Source organism: Solanum dulcamara, chromosome 3, assembly GCF_947179165.1.
Source record: "Solanum dulcamara chromosome 3, daSolDulc1.2, whole genome shotgun sequence".
NCBI classification, from domain to species: Eukaryota; Viridiplantae; Streptophyta; class Magnoliopsida; order Solanales; family Solanaceae; genus Solanum; species Solanum dulcamara.
Genome location: NC_077239.1, coordinates 82,050,516 through 82,069,093, shown reverse-complemented (window position 1 = coordinate 82,069,093; position 18,578 = coordinate 82,050,516). Strand labels below are relative to the sequence as shown.

The 18,578-nt window shown below is 33.5% G+C and overlaps 3 protein-coding genes across 5 annotated transcripts; all 3 read right to left on the bottom strand.

The window, feature by feature from the left end:
• Positions 1 to 1,086: 1,086 nt before the first annotated feature.
• On the bottom strand, positions 1,087 to 5,439 carry LOC129883377 (ras-related protein RABA5e-like). Its single transcript, XM_055958034.1, has 2 exons — positions 4,941 to 5,439; positions 1,087 to 1,578 (listed from the first exon to the last, which is right to left on the bottom strand). Exons 1-2 carry the CDS (start codon positions 5,272 to 5,274, stop codon positions 1,259 to 1,261), a joined length of 654 nt encoding a protein of 217 aa, XP_055814009.1. The 5' UTR covers positions 5,275 to 5,439; the 3' UTR covers positions 1,087 to 1,258.
• Positions 5,440 to 8,551: 3,112 nt separating this feature from the next.
• On the bottom strand, positions 8,552 to 11,556 carry LOC129883376 (pirin-like protein). Of its 2 annotated transcripts, none has more exons than XM_055958033.1 (6): positions 11,470 to 11,556; positions 10,613 to 10,662; positions 10,452 to 10,519; positions 10,078 to 10,140; positions 9,612 to 9,715; positions 8,552 to 9,165 (listed from the first exon to the last, which is right to left on the bottom strand). In XM_055958033.1, the coding sequence occupies exons 2-6, from the start codon at positions 10,629 to 10,631 to the stop codon at positions 8,682 to 8,684; spliced, it is 738 nt and encodes a 245-aa protein (XP_055814008.1). In that variant the 5' UTR covers positions 10,632 to 10,662; positions 11,470 to 11,556; the 3' UTR covers positions 8,552 to 8,681. The 2 variants fall into 2 exon arrangements, with proteins under 2 accessions (XP_055814008.1, XP_055814007.1); XM_055958032.1 differs by lacking the exon at positions 11,470 to 11,556 and adding an exon at positions 10,864 to 10,977.
• On the bottom strand, positions 11,361 to 15,913 carry LOC129883375 (putative late blight resistance protein homolog R1A-3). Of its 2 annotated transcripts, none has more exons than XM_055958031.1 (2): positions 15,818 to 15,913; positions 11,361 to 15,657 (listed from the first exon to the last, which is right to left on the bottom strand). In XM_055958031.1, the coding sequence occupies exon 2, from the start codon at positions 15,638 to 15,640 to the stop codon at positions 11,939 to 11,941; it is 3,702 nt and encodes a 1,233-aa protein (XP_055814006.1). In that variant the 5' UTR covers positions 15,641 to 15,657; positions 15,818 to 15,913; the 3' UTR covers positions 11,361 to 11,938. The 2 variants fall into 2 exon arrangements, with proteins under 2 accessions (XP_055814006.1, XP_055814005.1); XM_055958030.1 differs by lacking the exon at positions 15,818 to 15,913 and having other exon boundaries at positions 11,361 to 11,906; positions 11,978 to 15,809.
• Between the last annotated feature and the right edge of the window lie 2,665 nt (positions 15,914 to 18,578).

The following is an 18,578-nucleotide window of genomic DNA, read 5'->3' as shown; positions in this document are numbered from 1 at the left end:
TGGTTGAAACATGTACGTTTGATCACTTTGCTTATAAATACTCGCAAAATTTCAACACTCATTAACTAGTATATCGTTTAATTACCGATGTGTTATGTAAATTTATATTAAAAACATACTTGAAGATTAAATATGTTGAGTCATACTATATCACAAGAACCAAAATTATTATTTATCAATCATTGAGGGATTAAAAATGCCATTGTCCCTTCAATGTTGATAGGTCATGATCAAAAAGTTGATTATTGTTTCTTTTTCTTGTAGTGAATATTGATTCTGAATCTATGATAATATCTTCTTGGATATGGATGTAGTGGTGGGGTAAGATCCTTTGTTGTAAGTTGGTTTCTCTCTCTTTTTTTTTGTTTTTTCTAGTGTTCGATAATTATTTTGGAGCTCAATTAATTTAGAGTCGTGCTAGAATGTCTCAATTTAGTTGACGACTTCATATCCTGATCTCGAACCTGAGACCTTTAGTTAAATTGATGGAGTACTTACTGCTTGATTACCACAACTTTTGATATTATGTTTGAAGTAATTAGTTCTTTTCTTTTCAACTTTGAAATACTAGAAATATATCACATAATGTTCCAGAGCAAGAATGTTGGTGGGGAGTTTCTTGTTTGGAATAACTTTTTTATTTGACAAATTTGGAATATGGGAATATCACATAATGGGATCATTTTACATAATTTGGTGAGAAAAGGATGTTTGCTCAGTTTCTAGAAGATGTTGATATGCACAGTTTGTTGATAAGCTGACCTTGACAGACTATATATTGTCTTGTTCTTCTGGAATGTTTTAGTTTTGGAGTTGTTGAGTTGCATCACTAATACATCTTATAATCAGCTCTCCCCCAAAAGCAGTTGTGATTTCTCATCCGGTGTCTGATAACTATATTAAAGTCCGATTAAATTATTCGCAACGAAATTCTTATATTGAGAGTCTAACAAAGGTGCTCCGATTAAATATGAAATAGTACTTACCACTCACTCCACCACAACCTTTATTGGTAAAAGTAGTTGGCAACAATTGAACAATCAGGAATGATAAATACATAAAGCAAACACAGAATACAGAATGGCATTGGGGGAAAAGAAACATTTTCATTTCAGCTGCCATTTAGAATATAAACATCAAGTTCCTGACTATTACAAAAGTACTCATCCATTGACAATCAATAAACAGTAAGACCAACCAAAAAAAATTAATGAACCATTCTTGTAAACTTAAGGGGAAATAAGAAACATAACATTAATCACCTAGAACAACAAGAGTAGCCCTGATTTTGTTTCGATCCATCGGTACCATCGTAGACCAGGTTAACTCTGTTGACAGATAATTCCGCTTTATAAGAATCAGAATTCAAAACCTTTCTGCTAACACTATTATAGATCTCTCGAATCACAATCTCGAAAGCCTTGTTTACGTTTGTTGAATCGAGGGCAGATGTCTCCATGAAGAACATCCCTTCTGATTCTGCCAGGCTTTTGCCTTCTTCTATGCTCACAGCCCTTATGTTCTCCAAGTCACATTTGTTTCCCACGAGCATCCTTGCAACCGTTGTATCAGAATGAGCTGCATGTAAATGGTCGTTTCAGTTATAGAACAATTGGAAATATGAAGAACATATAGAAGACCACAGTAACATGTAATTTGCACACTCTATAAATAAACGTATAAATAAAACTTGGGAATCCCTACAGCAGAAAGTATCATTTCAAGACAAAATGGGAATAAATAAGCTCATGAATGCAATGTTTAAGTACAGCACCTGCACATATAAAGAGTCGGTACTAAAACTTAATATTACTACTTCCTATATTTCCATCAAAACTATGCATCTGAATTTTCTTAAGTTGTTATTAGCTACATCATTGTCGCTTTCACATGAGGAAGAAAAGTGTTACACCTCATTACCACAGAATCCCTTTTTTCTTCATAGGCATTTTTAGGCACAAGATATGACTAACAACTTGGAGAATGAATCAGTTTAATTGACACTATTGTGATGGCTATTATGACTACTGACTTCAATTTTCATGACATATTCCTCTGCTCATTTCATGCCGTGATTAAATGAAGCTTGTGGAGTGCAAACCTCATTTGTTGCTACCTATGCGGCAAATGTTAACATTCTATCTATCGCATTGCCCTCGCCCTGGGTTCTTTAATGGCCTTAAAGATAGCGATCTCGGACCATGTTAGGGATCAAGCTAAAATCTTGTACTTGGGCAAACGGACTTGTATCTGGCGAGTCTAATTTTTTGGAGTGGCATCACTACTGTATGACCCATTCACATAATTAATCAGAATGGCATCTGAGGGTGTGGCCACTGGTCAATGAAGTGGATCATGAATCATGAGGTTTTAGGTTCAAATTTCCACGGAGTCAAACCACTAAGTGATTTTTTTTCCATCTCTCCAACTCTGGCTGACAGAGTTACTCGGTACCTGACTAATGGGAGGTAGCAGTACCCTGTGGAATTAGTCGAGGTGCGTGAAGCTAGTTTGGACACCCTGATTATAAAAATAGAATGGAAGTGGAATGCTCAAAGAAGAGAGAAGAGAATACTTGTGATGATACCACTGAGAGGGTGAGAGAGAAGATCGTGTTTGAAAAAGGAATCGAGGATTAAAATTTGAGGAGTAGATGAAATTAGGATCATACAAATCTAGATGGACTTCTGGTTATGCTTTGATATTACCTGATCTATAATATTTTAACTACATTCACGCAAAAGAAAAGATGAAAATACATTCTGCACAAATTAGAAATCCTACACCTTGTGCATTGTCATGCCAAGCTAAGCAATATACTTAGTTTTACCCCGAGTCAATACTCCTCTGCTTTATGGACATTAAGTTCTAAAAGTTTTCAACTTAAGAAACTGGGAGCACAAATTTATTCATTTTTCTAGACTCAAACTATATTTGCAAGACAAGAACAGATTTGAGTAACAAAATAAGGTCATGCAAGTATCACATATCCATAGCGATGTAATACACTCCCGTGAGTCCCGTCCAGCCAAAAGTTTATTAACTAAGGGCTTAATGGAGAGACTACCTAAGTTATAGCTATGGCACCATTTACCGTCAAAAGAATCTCTTAGATTTCTCATCAATCCCCGAGACTCCTTAGTCTACCATAATGCCATACGTATGTAAGCCGGACTGTTGGTCCTATTATTTTCACAATCAAGCAAATAAAATAGATTCCATAGTATGATCTTTTTACAAGTTCACTTAGATAAGTTTTTTGGAGAAAGCAAAGCATGACTTGAGTTCCAATTCCTAATATACATCCAACTGACAGTTTGTCTATTTTGTTCTTATCCAAGGTTCCCAACTGCATCTAGACAAAATTGAGCATAACAGCTAAATTGGCATATATACCACTTTCATTGCCATTGCTTCAAGTAACCATGGTCCATAATCAAGAAGGTTTTGCTAGCTAACATCACCATTTATTTCTATGCCTGGTAAGTAATTTTTCACTAAAAAGATTGAATTAGACTGAAAGAGAAACTGTAAAATCTTGCTTTATCCAGTCAAAGAGAAAAGAGATAGGAACAAAATCCACAGAAGAAGAAAAGCGAAGGAAAATTTACAGTCAAAACATATAAACTCAACACATCCATTAATCAATTCCCGAAACAACCAATTAAAATTACCCTTATCCCATCATCCTAAATAGTCAAAGTAGCCAAAAAATTTCAGATCTACAAGATATCTTACATACTTGTTATCAAGAACCAAGAATGTGGAAGTCAAATCCAAGAATCGCCATTATCTCATAACACCACCAAATCTCAAAAGCTTAACTTCATACCACCAAACCTCAATATATCTCAAAAAGGTGAGAACCTTTGATGCACAAAGAAAAGATATGTATAAAACTTTGACGGAAACTCAACATATGCCAAAACCAAGTTGAAAAGAGGAAAGAAGTTTAGCAACAAAGACAAGAAGCAAGAAAACCTCAATATATCTCAAAAAGACAAGTACTTTTTATGCACAAACAAAAAATGCATAAAACTTTGATGGGAATTCATCATGAACCAAAACCAAGTTTAATTTTTTTTGTAGCAACAGAGACATACAAATACAACAGTCAGATCTCGACTCATTGGCAATTTCTGCAATAACTAATTATAAAGAAAAATGAAACATGTAGAAGTCAAATCTAAGAAATACCATAATATCATAACACCATCAATTCTCAAAAAACTAAACTTTATCACCAAAAAGGAAGAACTTTCTGTGCACAAAGAAAAGATAATGCATAAAACTTAGATGGGACTTCAACATAAATCAAAATCAAGTCCTAAAAAAGAGAAGAATTTTAGCAACAGATGACAAATCTAAGAATTTCCATTATATCATAGCACAATCAAAATCTCAAGAACTAAACTTCATAGCCCATCCACCAAATCCTCACTATATTTCAAAGAGGTGAGAACTTTTTCTTGCACAAAGCAAAAGATATGCATAAAACTTTGATGGAAATTCAACATAAACCAAAACCAAGCTAAACAAAGAAAAGAATTTTAGCAACATAAGCAAGAATGTAGAAGTCAAATCTAAGAATTACCATTCCATCATAACACCATCAAATCTCAAAAGACTAAATTCTAGCCAATCCACCAAAAAGGTGAGAACTTGCTCAAAGCAAAAGATACGCATAAAACTTTGATGGGAATTCAACATTAACCAAACCAAGCTAAGAAAAGAAAACAATTTTGGCAACATAAACAAGAATGTACAAGTCAAATCTAAGAATTACCATTCTATCATAACACCATCAAATCTTAAAAGACTAAACTCAAGCCAATCCACCAAAAAAGTGAGAACTTTCTATGCACAAAACTTTTATGGGAATTCAACATAAACCAAAACCAACTTATAAAAAATGGAAAACTTTAGCAAAAGATACATACTTTTGAGCTCATCAAGCCAACGAGGGATGCTATCAAAAGTTGTCCTTCTTGAAATATCATAAACAACAAGAGCACCAAAAGCACCACGATAATAGGCAGAGGTAACAGCTCTAAACCTTTCTTGTCCAGCAGTATCCCAAATCTGAGCTTTAACTTCTTTTCCATCAATTTCAAGAGTTTGGGTCTGAAACTCAACTCCAATAGTTGCTTTTGAATGTAAATTAAACTCATTTCTTGCATAACGTGTTAGCAAATTAGATTTGCCTACTGCAGAATCACCTATGATTACAATCTTGAAAAGGTACTCCTCACCCTCATCATCTGAAGAGTCCATTTGGTAAAGATTGAAACTTTTTTGAGGTTTAGAGAGAGAGAGAGAGAGAATTGGGAAATGGTGATCTAGAGAGAGAGAGAGAGGAGGAAAGGGGTGTTGGTTTTTTGTGCAAAGAAGTAATGGTGGCAGAGCTGGCAAAGATACAGAGAATGTGCAAGAAGTGGTCTTGCTGGATTATTTTTTTTGTTTTTATTGTTTTTTTAGTTGTTTTTTTTGAAGAAATCCATAAGTGGGTATCCTTTTTGGGTAAATAAAGAGGAATATAATAATAACCTTTTGTTTGAATAAAAAACAGGCGGTTGGAGTCAATAGTGTTTTATATTTTTTTTATTAATATTTTTTTTTAGTATCAATAAATTTTAATTTTAATCCTCATGATATATGATTTAATATATTTAAATTATATATTTATAATATTATTTATGTAGAAAATATGTTATATTTGAGCTATTTTTCAAAGTATATTATTTCTAAATATGAAAAATTTCGTTTAGCTATAAATTTTGGGAGTATTTTTTTTAAAAAAATTGATTTTCTTGGTGAAATTTTTACTTTCACTCACAAAATGCATGTCTAAACATAACTTCACATTTTTTTTAAAAAAAACAAATTTTCAACATAATTTCCAAAAAAAATAAATTTCAACTATATATATGAACCATACGTTAACAAAATCACACCACAAGCTTAATATGATAATTGGGTAATTAAATGATAGAACAATTAATGATTCTAAAATTTTGAACGAAGAAAAGAGATAAAAATAATTATATGTTTCAAGTAGTTAAAAGCTAAATTTGCTTAATCATATATATAATTCTCTAGAATTAAAATTCGAAAATTCCAATAATTTGGAGACCAAAATTGTTAGTAGTGACTACTTTTTTGTGTGGGGGTAGGGTAGGGTGGGGGGGGGGGGTGTACAAGAAGTGATGGCAAAGCTGGCAAAGATAGGTACAGATAATTTGTTAAGAAGTGGTGTTGCTGGATTTTATTAATTTTCCTTTTCTGGGATGATTTTATAAATGGAAGAATAATAGTAATTTGTTCTATTGTCTTAAACCAAATATTTTTGCAAGGCTAATGGTAAAATTACTTTAATTACATAATCCTAAACTAGATATTTCCTTTTCTTGGATATTTAAACAGGAAATTGTTTAATTCTTATGTGAATCAACATCAATTTCTTTTTGTAAAAAAATTTGGATTAATATGAATCGTGTGAAATTAGTTCTTGAGCCGATTTTTAGATTTTTATGCTCAAAACTCATGAACGATCATTTTTATCTTAGTTGTAGTTTATATTTTTGTGGAGTTAAATTCCTAAATGGTCACTCAAGTATTGAAAACTGTCTACAAACATCATTTTCGTTTTAATTAAGACCAAAATATCATTCAACTATCACTATTTTTTTCAAAATATACTTAACACTTCAAAAGCCTTCTTCTCTCCTAAAGCCTATTTGTTTTAATAATAGACTTATTTAATTCATCAAACTCATTTAACTAAAATTATAATTTTATTTTTTCCAAAATACATTAATTTATTAAGAAGTAATTTTTCATACTTAAGAATCATTTCTCATACTTAAACTTTATATTTTTTTCTATTATGAAGAATAGCTTTTTAACACTTATTATAATGCTATCAATTTTGTATAATTATAAATATATATTCAAAAAATATTGTAGGTTTAAAAAATTTAATTGAAGTTAAAACTAAATCATGATGTACAAATCATTTCATGAGCGTTAACTTACATTATTTGATCATTATTGTATAATAGATCAATAATATTAAAGATCAATTAACCACTGGAAAAAATAATTATGTACTTTGAAATTCATACTTACAATCATTTTTTAAGGAAAAAAATAAAAAGTGAAACAATATTTGAAGTAGAAAATAAATTCTTAACCTTTATTAATGAGCATATTTATCTCATATAATGCGTAAATTAAACTAGGCGCAACCTAACTAATTATTTGTGTTTCATGAATTTGGGATGAGTTAAAGATATATATTGGTGTTTAATTGTATGATTCGATGAAATATAATATATTATATTAAATAATAAATTTCTCTTTTTTACCAACTTTTCTTTATGTCAACCTTACAGATATAGTTGAATATTTTTATGAAAAATTACTTGTTTAAAATTTTCAGATAATTTACTTAGGGATTTCAAAATCCTTAGGTAATAATTACCTACAAAGATTTTTTCATTGAATTTTGAATGGTAGAAAAATCTGCAAAAAATTAGATTATTTGTGACTTTTTTTCCCTATAATCTCCATAATATCCTACATAATTTACAAAATTTTTTTGTAGAGACATAAATTTGATGAGTTAAATAGATCTTTTTTAAAATAAATGATGGTTTAATATAAATTTTAAGTATCAAAAAAATTCCTAAGCATGCAAATTTCTTGTTAATAAACTAATCTATTTTTAAAAAAATGAAGAATAAAATTAAAATTTTGGTTAAATAAATTAAATAAGTCTATTACTAAAACAAAATGAGGCTTTAATGACATAGCATGACACCTAGGAGAGAAGGAGGTTTTTGAAGTGTTAAGTATTTTTGGAGGAAAATGGTAATAGTTGAGTGATATTTGGAGAAAAATAGTGGTAGTTGAATGATATTTTAGTCCTAAATGAAACAAAAATAATATTTGAAGGCAATTCCCAAAACTTGGATGACCATTTAGGGAATTAACTCTATATTTGTGTTGGGGGTGGGGGGGTTGGATTTGAACATTCTATCTACCCGTATGTAATACCAATTTCCATTGCAAAAGAAATTTAATTGCAATTACAATACCACATCTACTCAATAATTGAGAAATGATTGTAAAAATCATATGGACCATGTTTTCAATGGAAATTTACTCACTATAATGTGAATATTGTTGTTACATTTCCTATGAATGATGCAAAAAAAAAAGAAGACATTACAAGAATTACTATCAATCTTGAACAAATGAAGGAAATGAATACTAATAAACTTCATTCAACACACAACACATTTTGAAAGGAAAGAAAGGACTATAAGAGAACTTATGTTGCTATAAATATTAAAGAATATCGACAAATATGTGTCAAATCTTTCAAAAGTCATACATTTATTAAATAGATGATACGGGATGCGACAGTATTTTTGGAGAGTCCTGCCATGAAACATTTGAGTATTCTTGATCTAAATGAAAGAGACAAGATATAATTCAAGAACTCAACATAAATTACTATCAATACAATCTTGAACAAATGAAGGAAATGAACACTAATAAACTTCAGTCAACAAACATCACATTTCAAATGAACAAAAGGACTATAACAACTTGAAATCATAACATTTATAAGAAAACTAATGAAATATTGTACTATAAGATGTAACTCTGTTTACTCATTTAGAACACCATTGCCTTGACCTTTCAAATCCATTCTTTCCAAGTTGATAATCTTGATAAGCCTGCATAATCTCAGTCTTAGTGTTCATAACAAATGGACCATACTGCACCACAGGCTCGTTAATCGGTTGACCTCCTATCAGAACAAATCTCAATGGCTTTGAAGATTTGTTCCACACACTTGGGCCTTCACCAGGGCCTAAAACCAAGCAATGGTGAGCTGGTATGGTCGTTGAATCTGACGAACCAAAAGCTCCTTCTCCTTCAACTATGTAGATGAAGGCATTCCAGGGATCGGGGATCGGTTGGTGATGCTCAGAACCTGATTTTAGGGTGAAATCAAGGTACATTGTAGGCGTTCGCGTGAAAACTTGGGATTTTATGCCCATGGATTCCCCTGCTAAAATAGTGACCAAAACACCATCTTTTTCAGCCTTTGGTATGTTTTCGTATTGCAATTCTTGATACCTTTGCTTAATCCTGCACATTGACAAGAAGGTCATTCTTTTATTTTCAAGAAAATGAAGAGATCATCATCAAGTAAATGCACATTTCACTCTGCATTGTTACAGCATTGTGAAGGAACGAAAGGAGGGAAGTTACAAAAACGGGGCAGTGAAGGCTCTCGAAGTAGACAACAAGCAGGAAAATAAGAATCATGAGTTGTTGCGTCTAAAGCATGGCATAGCCATAGGCGGTGAGGGTGGTTAGTTGTACACCATTTGTACGGAAATTATTGTACTAAGCATATAGGTCAAAACATACTTTTTATACATATATAGTAAATCTTAAACGCCTAAAGCTCTGCAGCAGTCTTATGAATTTTGATCAAAGTATATGTAACAGGAATATGTTAAAATGAAATAGATTCTTCAAACACCAAATTTTATTTAAGCCAAAGTCAAGATTAAATCAATGTAACTTACATCTTGTCCTTGGAAGACAAATTTATCCAAAGTTGCAAGCCCTTATGAGTACTTGGTCCTGCAGGCATTTTTGAGTGAACTATACCTCTTCCTGCTGTCAGCCACTGCATTGAACCAAATGGAAAATTATAAACGCACTTAAATTTAATAAACATTAATTGATATTTTTTGTTTTTCCATTCTATGTCTGGTCGCATCATGAAGCCCCACTTTAGGAAGTAACACACTCTTTTTCAAATGCGATTACATTCACCTTTAATTAAGGATGGAAGAATACTTACTGCTCCACCATGACGACTTTTGACGGGAAATATGAATTGTTTACCTTAGTAAAATTAGTTACTAACCTTCTATCACATGTTACATTATACGCTAATACTATTAAAAAAAATTACACACTATCAGTGTGCATAACTTAAATACTTAAAAGAGGTATATATGGTGTTGTTGTAAGCACAATCATTACCTGCACATCACCAGTCTTGATTGTACCCTTGTGACCAGAAAAATCTTGATGAGTAAAAGCTCCCTAAAATTAAACACCATAAAATCACATTAGAATTTTCATTAATCTTTGAAAATCAAGAATTTCTCTATTGTTTGGATCAAAATATATATTTCTCTATTGTTTGGATCAAAATATATATAGTTCTAAAACCTCTTAAAGTTTCCATCAGGATATATTCAAGAATATGAAAAGGCTTAGAGGTACCATAATCCAGACCAACATAGAGTTTAACTTATATACATCCGCTATGCCTGGTAATATACAATTTATTTATTTATTCGATGTACAAAAGTTAAACTTTCTACAAAAAAAAAAGTAAATGAAATTTTTACCTGCAACATGTAAGTGACAGTCTCAAACCCTCTGTGTGGATGGTCAGGAAATCCAACAGGTGGTGAAACTACAAGAATTCAAGAATTATATAGGTTTCCAATTAGTACTTAAAAATCAAATAAATAAAATCATAAAATATCATTTATGGTATAAACATTACCATTAAATTCATCTAACATGAGAAATGGATCAAGATTCTGCAATTCAGGCCTGGTCAAATTACAAAATAAAAAAAATATATAAAAAAGAAAATCAGTATTCAAATTCTTGCAACTGACAAAAATATGATATTTAATTGGAGAAGAGTAAAAGGACGAGATTATTATTCACCAGTACTTTCATACTACGTGTGTATGGTCTTCGAGAATTTCTCGATTATCAAAAAAAAAACGAGTATCGATAAATTATTACCTTCCAATGCTTCTCCTAACAACAGCACCATCACCTTCATTTTGAGCTCTAGCCAAAACTTTCTTAACAACCAATCTTGGTCTATTAAAAATAGAGGCCATAGACATGATAAATATTTAAAGATTTTCTAATGTTTCTTTCAATTGAATTTATTGTTTGTTGTGTTTTCTTTTGATTTGATTCATGTCCTATTTATAGGCAATTTCTTCCTAAAGGATTGAATATGCATTGAATATTGATGACCAAATATATTACATTTTATTTCGTGGGTAAAATAGAATTTTCAAGTAGGCCCTACTTAATTTTTTTAATTTATGATGATTTCATGCTGACGTTATTATGACGATGGCTTCTCATTATAATTTTTTTGGGTTAAAAACTGATAAATCTACTCTTGCATGAATTGTAGAATTGATTAACAAAAAAGGAAAATAAGTAAAAAGAATAAATGAGATCTTAGAATAATTAAGGAATTCAAAATAATACTAAAAATGTCATACTTATGATTTGAAATATTGACGTAAAATAATCATAATATATGCTGTATGGAAAACATGTTCATTTTGACAGATCAAAAAGTAGAATGTACAATAGACATGAATATACCATTACTAGTAACTGGTAAAGTTGCTGCCATGTGACCAGGAGGTCACGGGTTCAAGCCTTGGAAACAGCCTCTGGCAGAAATGCAAGGTAAGGCTGCGTACAATAGACTCTTGTGGTCAGGCCCTTCCCCGGACCCTGCGCATAGCGGGAGCCTTAGTGCACCGGGCCGTCCTTTTTTTAAGTAACAGAGCATCTTTCAAAGGCCTTTGCCAAGCTAACTGTTATGAAAATTGGTCCTTTATGTTTGAGGAAGATACAAAATAGTCCTCAAGTCAGCGAAAGATTTCCTAGTACAAACTTAGCAATCGGTACTAATGTTACAAACAAGCCGCACGATAGACTGTCTCTGCTTTTGCTGCAGTTGTCAAATTCAAACAAATCCTCATGAGTTTGAGTTTGAAATTGATTCACAGCCGCCTTATCCGTCCTCGGAAATCCTGCATTGAACATAATAGATGAACGTTGATACTCAAAAACAGAACATACGAGTTTGTACATTTCTACTTACTTCGATAGTGATATCAATACGGTCATTTCCTTCAGTCGCTTCGGCTTCTTCCTTAATTCTCACAGCTGAAGCCTCCAGAGATTTGTTGTTGCGGTAGTACATCAACTTAATCTGTTTCAGTGTTAGAATATCTGCAAAGCTAAGGGGGATCCCCTTGAGCTTGTTACACCTGCTTATAACAAGTGTTTCGAGCAGGGGAAAGGATTCCTCCGAGGCATCCCACCTTGAGATTTCTAACTGCACCAGTTTCAACAACTTAAGTTTATGGAAAGTAATATCTCCAAGGCACCACTCTTCTGAATACATATATTTTAATTGGAGATAATCCAGGCTTGGTAGTCCCGCAATGAAGGGAATAGCACTTTCTATATGAGGCCCTAATAGTACCAACTTCTTTAAATTTGAAGGCAACTGTAACACTGAGATTCTCCGATGTGAAAGGCGAAGTGTTTGAAGCTGGGTAAGATTCTCCAATGTGAGACAAAAAGCCTCTGCAGAATCTTTATTGTTCTGAAAACTGATTTGAAGATTTTGAAGATTAGGACACCTCCTTAATAACACATCCACCCTATCAATCGGAAATCTAACCTTCCTTAATATCCTCAAATTTTCCAATTTAGAGGATCCTTCAAACATCCCATGCTTATCCTCAAAAGCAGCATCATAAATCTCAACATGCCTTAATTTTTCCATTTCCCAAAAAGACGCTGGTAATAGTACCTTAACCTCATTCTCCACAATTAAAGTTTCTAGATGGGGCAGATGTGATTCTGGATGAAAATACAATTTCTTTACAAAAACTGCGAGGTACTTCAGGAGAATTAGTGGTTTGAATGTAGCTGACGACAAAGTCTTCACCGAATGAGAACTCAAATCCAAGACCTTAAGAAGTCGCAATTCACTTGTCTGACAGAGGACAAACCTATCAAAAATATCTCCTTGATTGGTCGTTATCAGTGACCTTAAGGGTTGGTGGAAAGGTTTTGGTGTTTTGGCGCCCAGAGATGCAAACTTGGAAAGCTCTTTACTGAAACTGAAACTCACTCGACTTCCCTTCCAATCCAAAGGTTGAACCTGGCTAGCATGCCCCTTCACTACTACCATAAACTTTTCTTCTCTACTCTTCTCCAAGCAAAAGTGAAGCACTACATCATGAACCTGACAGTCTTTGACTTCACCATTATAACGTCTTCTTGAAACCATTACCATGTTACTGCTGATGAGATCCATCAAGTAATCTTCAGCAGATTCAATGTTTTGCACGAATCCTTCAGCAGTCCATAGACTTGTCAATTTAGACACTGGAATTCTTGCGTCCTCTGAAAACATCCCCATATAAAGAAGACAAGGCTTTAAACAATCGGGTAAGTTATCAAAACTCAACTGCATAGTCGCCAGACTATATTCTTCCGACTCACGATCAAGATAGTCAAATAAAGTATCTTTCACCTCATTCCACCAAGATTCTTCCATTTTCCTTTTTTTGATTATTCCAGCTACCAAGACAACCACTAGAGGCAATCCTTTGCATTTTTCTGCAACTTTGTGACTCACATCTTGTAGTTCCGGCGGGCAATCTTCCTTTTGAAACACTTTTTTCTGCAACAATTGGCAACTCTCTTCTGTTGTGAGGAATGGAAGAGAATAAGGATCAGTATGGTACTTGACTTGCTTACCCACTTCCTCAAGTCGAGTTGTTACTACTATTCTGCTTCTATTTCCAACATCTGGAAAAGAAAGCCTTAAGTCATCCCATGCCATACAATCCCACATATCATCCAATACAATGAGATATCTCTTTCCCATTAGTCCTTTCCTCAACATGTCGGCAAGAATGTCATCCTTATCTCCATTGTCGTTGGAACCGGTAACTTGATTAAAAATATTTTGTAATAGCTCTCTCCGATTATATGTTTGCGAAACGATGCACCATGCTCGAACATCAAAATGAGAAACAATGTTGTGACTATTGTACACCTTTCTAGCAATTGTTGTTTTCCCTTGTCCCCCCATGCCTACAATTGGGACGACGTCTAGCTCATTTGTACCTCTAATCAGATACTGAATCATTTTTTCTGTGTCATTCCCAAAACCCACTATCTCCTCATCAGTCACTGGATTGCTATGTTGAGTTGGCAGATGTTTAGCTGGCGCTACCACATAGTGAGGCTTAAGAGCAACATCCACCGACCACATCTCAGTCACCTCCACATTAATTTGCTTGATTTCTTTTAAGATTGTAGGAAGTGAGCAAAAAATATGCAAAAAAGCATTATACTGAGCAAGAATAGAGTCAATGGCAACCTCAGCTTCATATGCCAAATTGATGGTACGTTTCTGAAGATCTTTAAGAATTTTATGTTCATGGTGCACCTTTGTGACATCTCTGAAAATGGATGATAAAGATGACAGCTCCTTCTCTAAAATGGATGTAAGAGATGATAGCTCTTTCTTGAAATTCCCTAAAAGAGGTTTCATCAGGAAATCTAAACCAGATTTAGATTTCGACATCTCATTCAGTTTCCTTAAAAGAGAATCCAGAAAGCTCAATCCACCAAAGGTGGGGAACTGAGATGGAATAAATTTTAAGGATTTGTAGTAAGTCTCAACTTGTGCCTTCAGATCTTTAGTTTTCTCCAATATCTGTATCGAGCAGAGACTTATTTTGCTAGTAGCATCTTTGTTTATAGAGCTAGGAAGAAGCTTTTGAATTACATATAGAACATCACCCACTATAGCTCCAACCTTTTCCATAAGTTCATTCAACCAGTTACCATTAATAACATGATTTGACACATCAGCATCAAGGAAAAACAACCAGAACTCTATTGCCACATCAATATTTTGAGCAGAGACATTATTAGGAAAGTTCTCGAGCTTTTTGTTTCTGAGATACACCAGCAGACTGTGGAGATGATGTGAAAATCCTTTTGGTAACTTCTTGTCCTTGAAAGTTCTTGATTGAGTAAATTTTGAAGCCTTTAGTTCAGTGAGAAAAATCTTCTTCATTTCCAGCTCCACTAGTTTAATCAAGCATAATAGATATGGAAGTTTATTCTTATATTCATGCTCTACAAAATAAGCAAGACAAAGCTGTCCCACATTGTCAGCCATGAACTTAATTCGAGTCTCCAAACATTCCAGCTTCTCATGGTCGACATAACCATTTATCTCTGTGGCATATAAGTATCTCAAAAATCTCATTTTCTTTTGAACAATTTTCAGTTGCTTTATAAATCCGTGTCCTTTACACCTATCCCCTTCCAGGCACATCATCAGTACATCATTTAGATTCTTTCCGAGGCAATCCATATATTTTGACAGATCAAAAACATTCAACTCATAATTGTAACTTAAACTAGTTTTACCTTCAAAGAATTCCAACAAATGTGATTCTAGCCTTTCCAGGTTAAGGTTAGTTTTACATTCATCTGGAATCCCATCAAATACCCGGTGAAGCATTTGCACAGTCCTTTCGACATTCTTTGTGAGTTTGACTAAGGAATCAGGCAAAAGAACATGATGATACTTTATACAGGTTCTAAAAACTCTTAGCACCATTTCAAGTTCCGTAATTCGATAAATGTCGAAGCTATCCATATTACCTCCACTCTTTATCCTTCTTAGCTGATCTAATGTTTCCTCAATTTCATTTTCAGCCATCTTCTGTAGAAAAAATCCTGCAAGTTCACCAACTCTTGGAATTAGATTCATGTTTTTCAATATCTAGTGTTTGAAGCTATGTTAATGCTTCTGAAAAGTTGAATGGATTATTTGAGAAATCAACTCTCTAACTCTGTGTCTCTGGGAAAAAAGTAATTCATGAAGAAGATAACTTACGGTTAGTTAACAATTTCTGATCCAATCATAAAAAGGAGCAAAACAGATAATAATTAATATTGTAGAAAAAGTTTATTGAAATGAAAGTTTGAAGGAAAGAAGGAAGAGTTTCTCTCTCTAATAATTCTTATACCTAACAAAATATGAATTGTAGTACCAAGTTGCTTTAGGTGGCAGCTGTATAGTGGCTCGATAAATACAGCTATATAACTTGTCTTATCCTTTAAATCGTTTGGTTTAGAATAAATTATTTCAAAAATAATTATTTTGAGATAATTTATTTCATAAAATATATGGAATAATATATTTTATTGTAATAATAGAATAAATAATTCAAAGGCTATTTAATATTTCAAATCAAACACAAAATAAAATACAACAACAACAACAACCACCCAGTGAAATCCCACATCGTGGGGTCTGGGGAGGGTAGAGTGTACGCAGACCTGACTCCTACAAATGTAGGACGGCTGTTTCCGAAAGACCCTCGGCTCAATAAAAGCATAGAAAAAAGTCAGACAAGAATATTAAAGTAAATAAGTAGATGACGAAAACGGTCCAAACAATAGTATAATCAAAGCACAAAAAAATAGTAGATATTATTATTGGATAATAACATAAATACCATAAATAACATACATCCGAGTACAAGAAGTCATAGTACGTTAATACGCCTACGAATAAGGGAGAATAAAACCACTATGTACTAGTCTTCTACCCTAATGTGTGTCCTCCACACCCTCCTATCTAGGGTCATGTCCTCGGTAAGTCGTAAATGCGCCATGTCCTGTCTGATCACCTCTCCCCAATATTTCTTCGGCCTACCCCTACCTCTTCTGAAACCATCCATGGCCAACCTCTCACATCTCCGCACTGGTGCATCTGGGACTCTCCTCTTCACATGTCCAAACCATCTCAGTCGCGTTTCCCGCATCTTGTCTTCCACTGAGGCCACTCCTACCTTTTCTCGAATAGCCTCATTTCTAATCCTGTCACTCCTAGTATGCCCACACATCCATCTCAACATTCTCATCTCGGCAACCTTCATCTTTTGCACGTGGGAGACCTTAACTGGCCAACACTCCGCCCCATATAACATAGCTGGTCTAACGACCACTTTGTAGAACTTGCCCTTAAGTTGTGGTGGCACCTTCTTGTCACATAACACACCAGAGGCGAGCCTCCATTTCATCCATCCTGCCCTAATACGGTGTGTGACATCCTCGTCGATCTCTCCGCTGTCTTGCATGATAGAACCAAGGTACTTAAAACTACTTCTCTTTTGGATGGCTTGGTCCCCGAGCCTAACTTCCGCGCCAATCTCTTGAGGTGTCTCACTGAACTTGCACTCTAGGTACTATGTCTTGGTCCTACTCAGCTTAAACCCCTTAGACTCCAAGGTGCGTCTCCAATCTTCCAACTTAGCGTTAACTCCGCTACGAGTCTCATCGATGAGGACTATGTCGTCCGCAAAAAGCATACACCATGGCACCTCACCTTGAATTTGTCGCGTCAGTCCATCCATCACCAAGGCAAATAGGAACGGGCTAAGAGCTGATCCTTGATGCAACCCCATCATAACTGAGAAGTGTTCTGAGTCCCCTTCTACTGTCCTTACCCTGGTTTTGGCACCCTCGTACATGTCCTTGATTACCCTTATGTACGCTACAGGTACACCTTTAGCCTCCAAACATCTCCATAGTATCTCTCGTGGGACTTTATCGTAATTCTATATTTTATTTTAAAATTATTATTATACCTTATACCTCATACTAAATGGCTCTTAGGAAAATCCCCCAAAATTATATCTGATTTGCTAGTCCCATACTTAAACTATGTACTTCTTTGATATTTGCTTAGCCTATAATTAAGGGATTTTATTGTTGGGGTATTGGGTCGGACATGCAATTTAAATTTCTTTAGGTATATTTTTTCTCATAAACATGAAAATCCATAAGTTGTGAATATTATATCAAAATTTCTCTAATTCTTATGACTTACCGAATGAACAATTCATCGTTTATAATACAAGATATCAGAATATTTCAAAACACTACATTGATGAACACCACTTTTCACTTTTTGCCCTTTTAGTTATTCTCAAATTATTCTTGAAAATATAAAGGGCAGTCCGGTGTACTAAAGCTCCCGCTATGCGCAGGGTCCGATAATTTAAAATAAAATTATAAATATGATCAATTAACTCACTTAAAATTATCAGTTAAACAATATAAATAAAAAGCAAAAATTAAAAAAAAAAATCAACAATTCTCTTAAACAAATTCACTTGGAGGAAAGCTAGTAGTAGTACTTTTCTCCTTTGGGAAATATGCAGTGCCTTTATTTATTTTATTTTTTTAAAAAAATAATAATATGAATGCGTGTAATGTGGTATGTTTTTTTGCTATCCATCAACAAAATTTAGCCCTACTCTAGTGATACTGTACAACTCTTATGTAAAAGACAAAACATAACTCATAGACTTCATAACTACAATATTTTCCCTATGAGTAACACAATTTCATATTAACTCAATTTGTAGAGCTTTTTTTATTAGTTAAATTATTCAAAATTCAAGAAAAATGTTTGAATTTTTTTCATATTTACCTTTTGCATTAATGAAGTTTTATAATTTTTCTAAAGTTAAACTACGATACTTATAAAGTTATACTCCAATAAAAGACTCGTTGTATTTATGATTTCACATTTAATCTTTTTTATGAGGTTGATTAAACAAAAGGGTAATAGAAGAAAATATGGT

What these genes read in the sequence shown, in the direction of transcription:
- LOC129883375 (XM_055958030.1), bottom strand. Translation starts at nt 15,691, where the DNA reads ATGAATCTAATTCCAAGAGTTGGTGAACTTGCAGGATTTTTTCTACAG. An exon ending in GTATTGATATCACTATCGAA is followed by an intron (nt 11,907 to 11,977) that starts GTAAGTAGAAAT and finishes TGTTCAATGCAG; the next exon opens with GATTTCCGAGGACGGATAAG.
- LOC129883376 (XM_055958032.1), bottom strand. Translation starts at nt 10,970, where the DNA reads ATGTCTATGGCCTCTATTTTTAATAGACCAAGATTGGTTGTTAAGAAA. An exon ending in GTTAGGAGAAGCATTGGAAG is followed by an intron (nt 10,663 to 10,863) that starts GTAATAATTTAT and finishes TAATTTGACCAG; the next exon opens with GCCTGAATTGCAGAATCTTG. An exon ending in CTGTCACTTACATGTTGCAG is followed by an intron (nt 10,141 to 10,451) that starts GTAAAAATTTCA and finishes GTTTAATTTTAG; the next exon opens with GGAGCTTTTACTCATCAAGA.
- LOC129883377 (XM_055958034.1), bottom strand. Translation starts at nt 5,274, where the DNA reads ATGGACTCTTCAGATGATGAGGGTGAGGAGTACCTTTTCAAGATTGTA. An exon ending in TTGGCTTGATGAGCTCAAAA is followed by an intron (nt 1,579 to 4,940) that starts GTATGTATCTTT and finishes ATTTACATGCAG; the next exon opens with CTCATTCTGATACAACGGTT.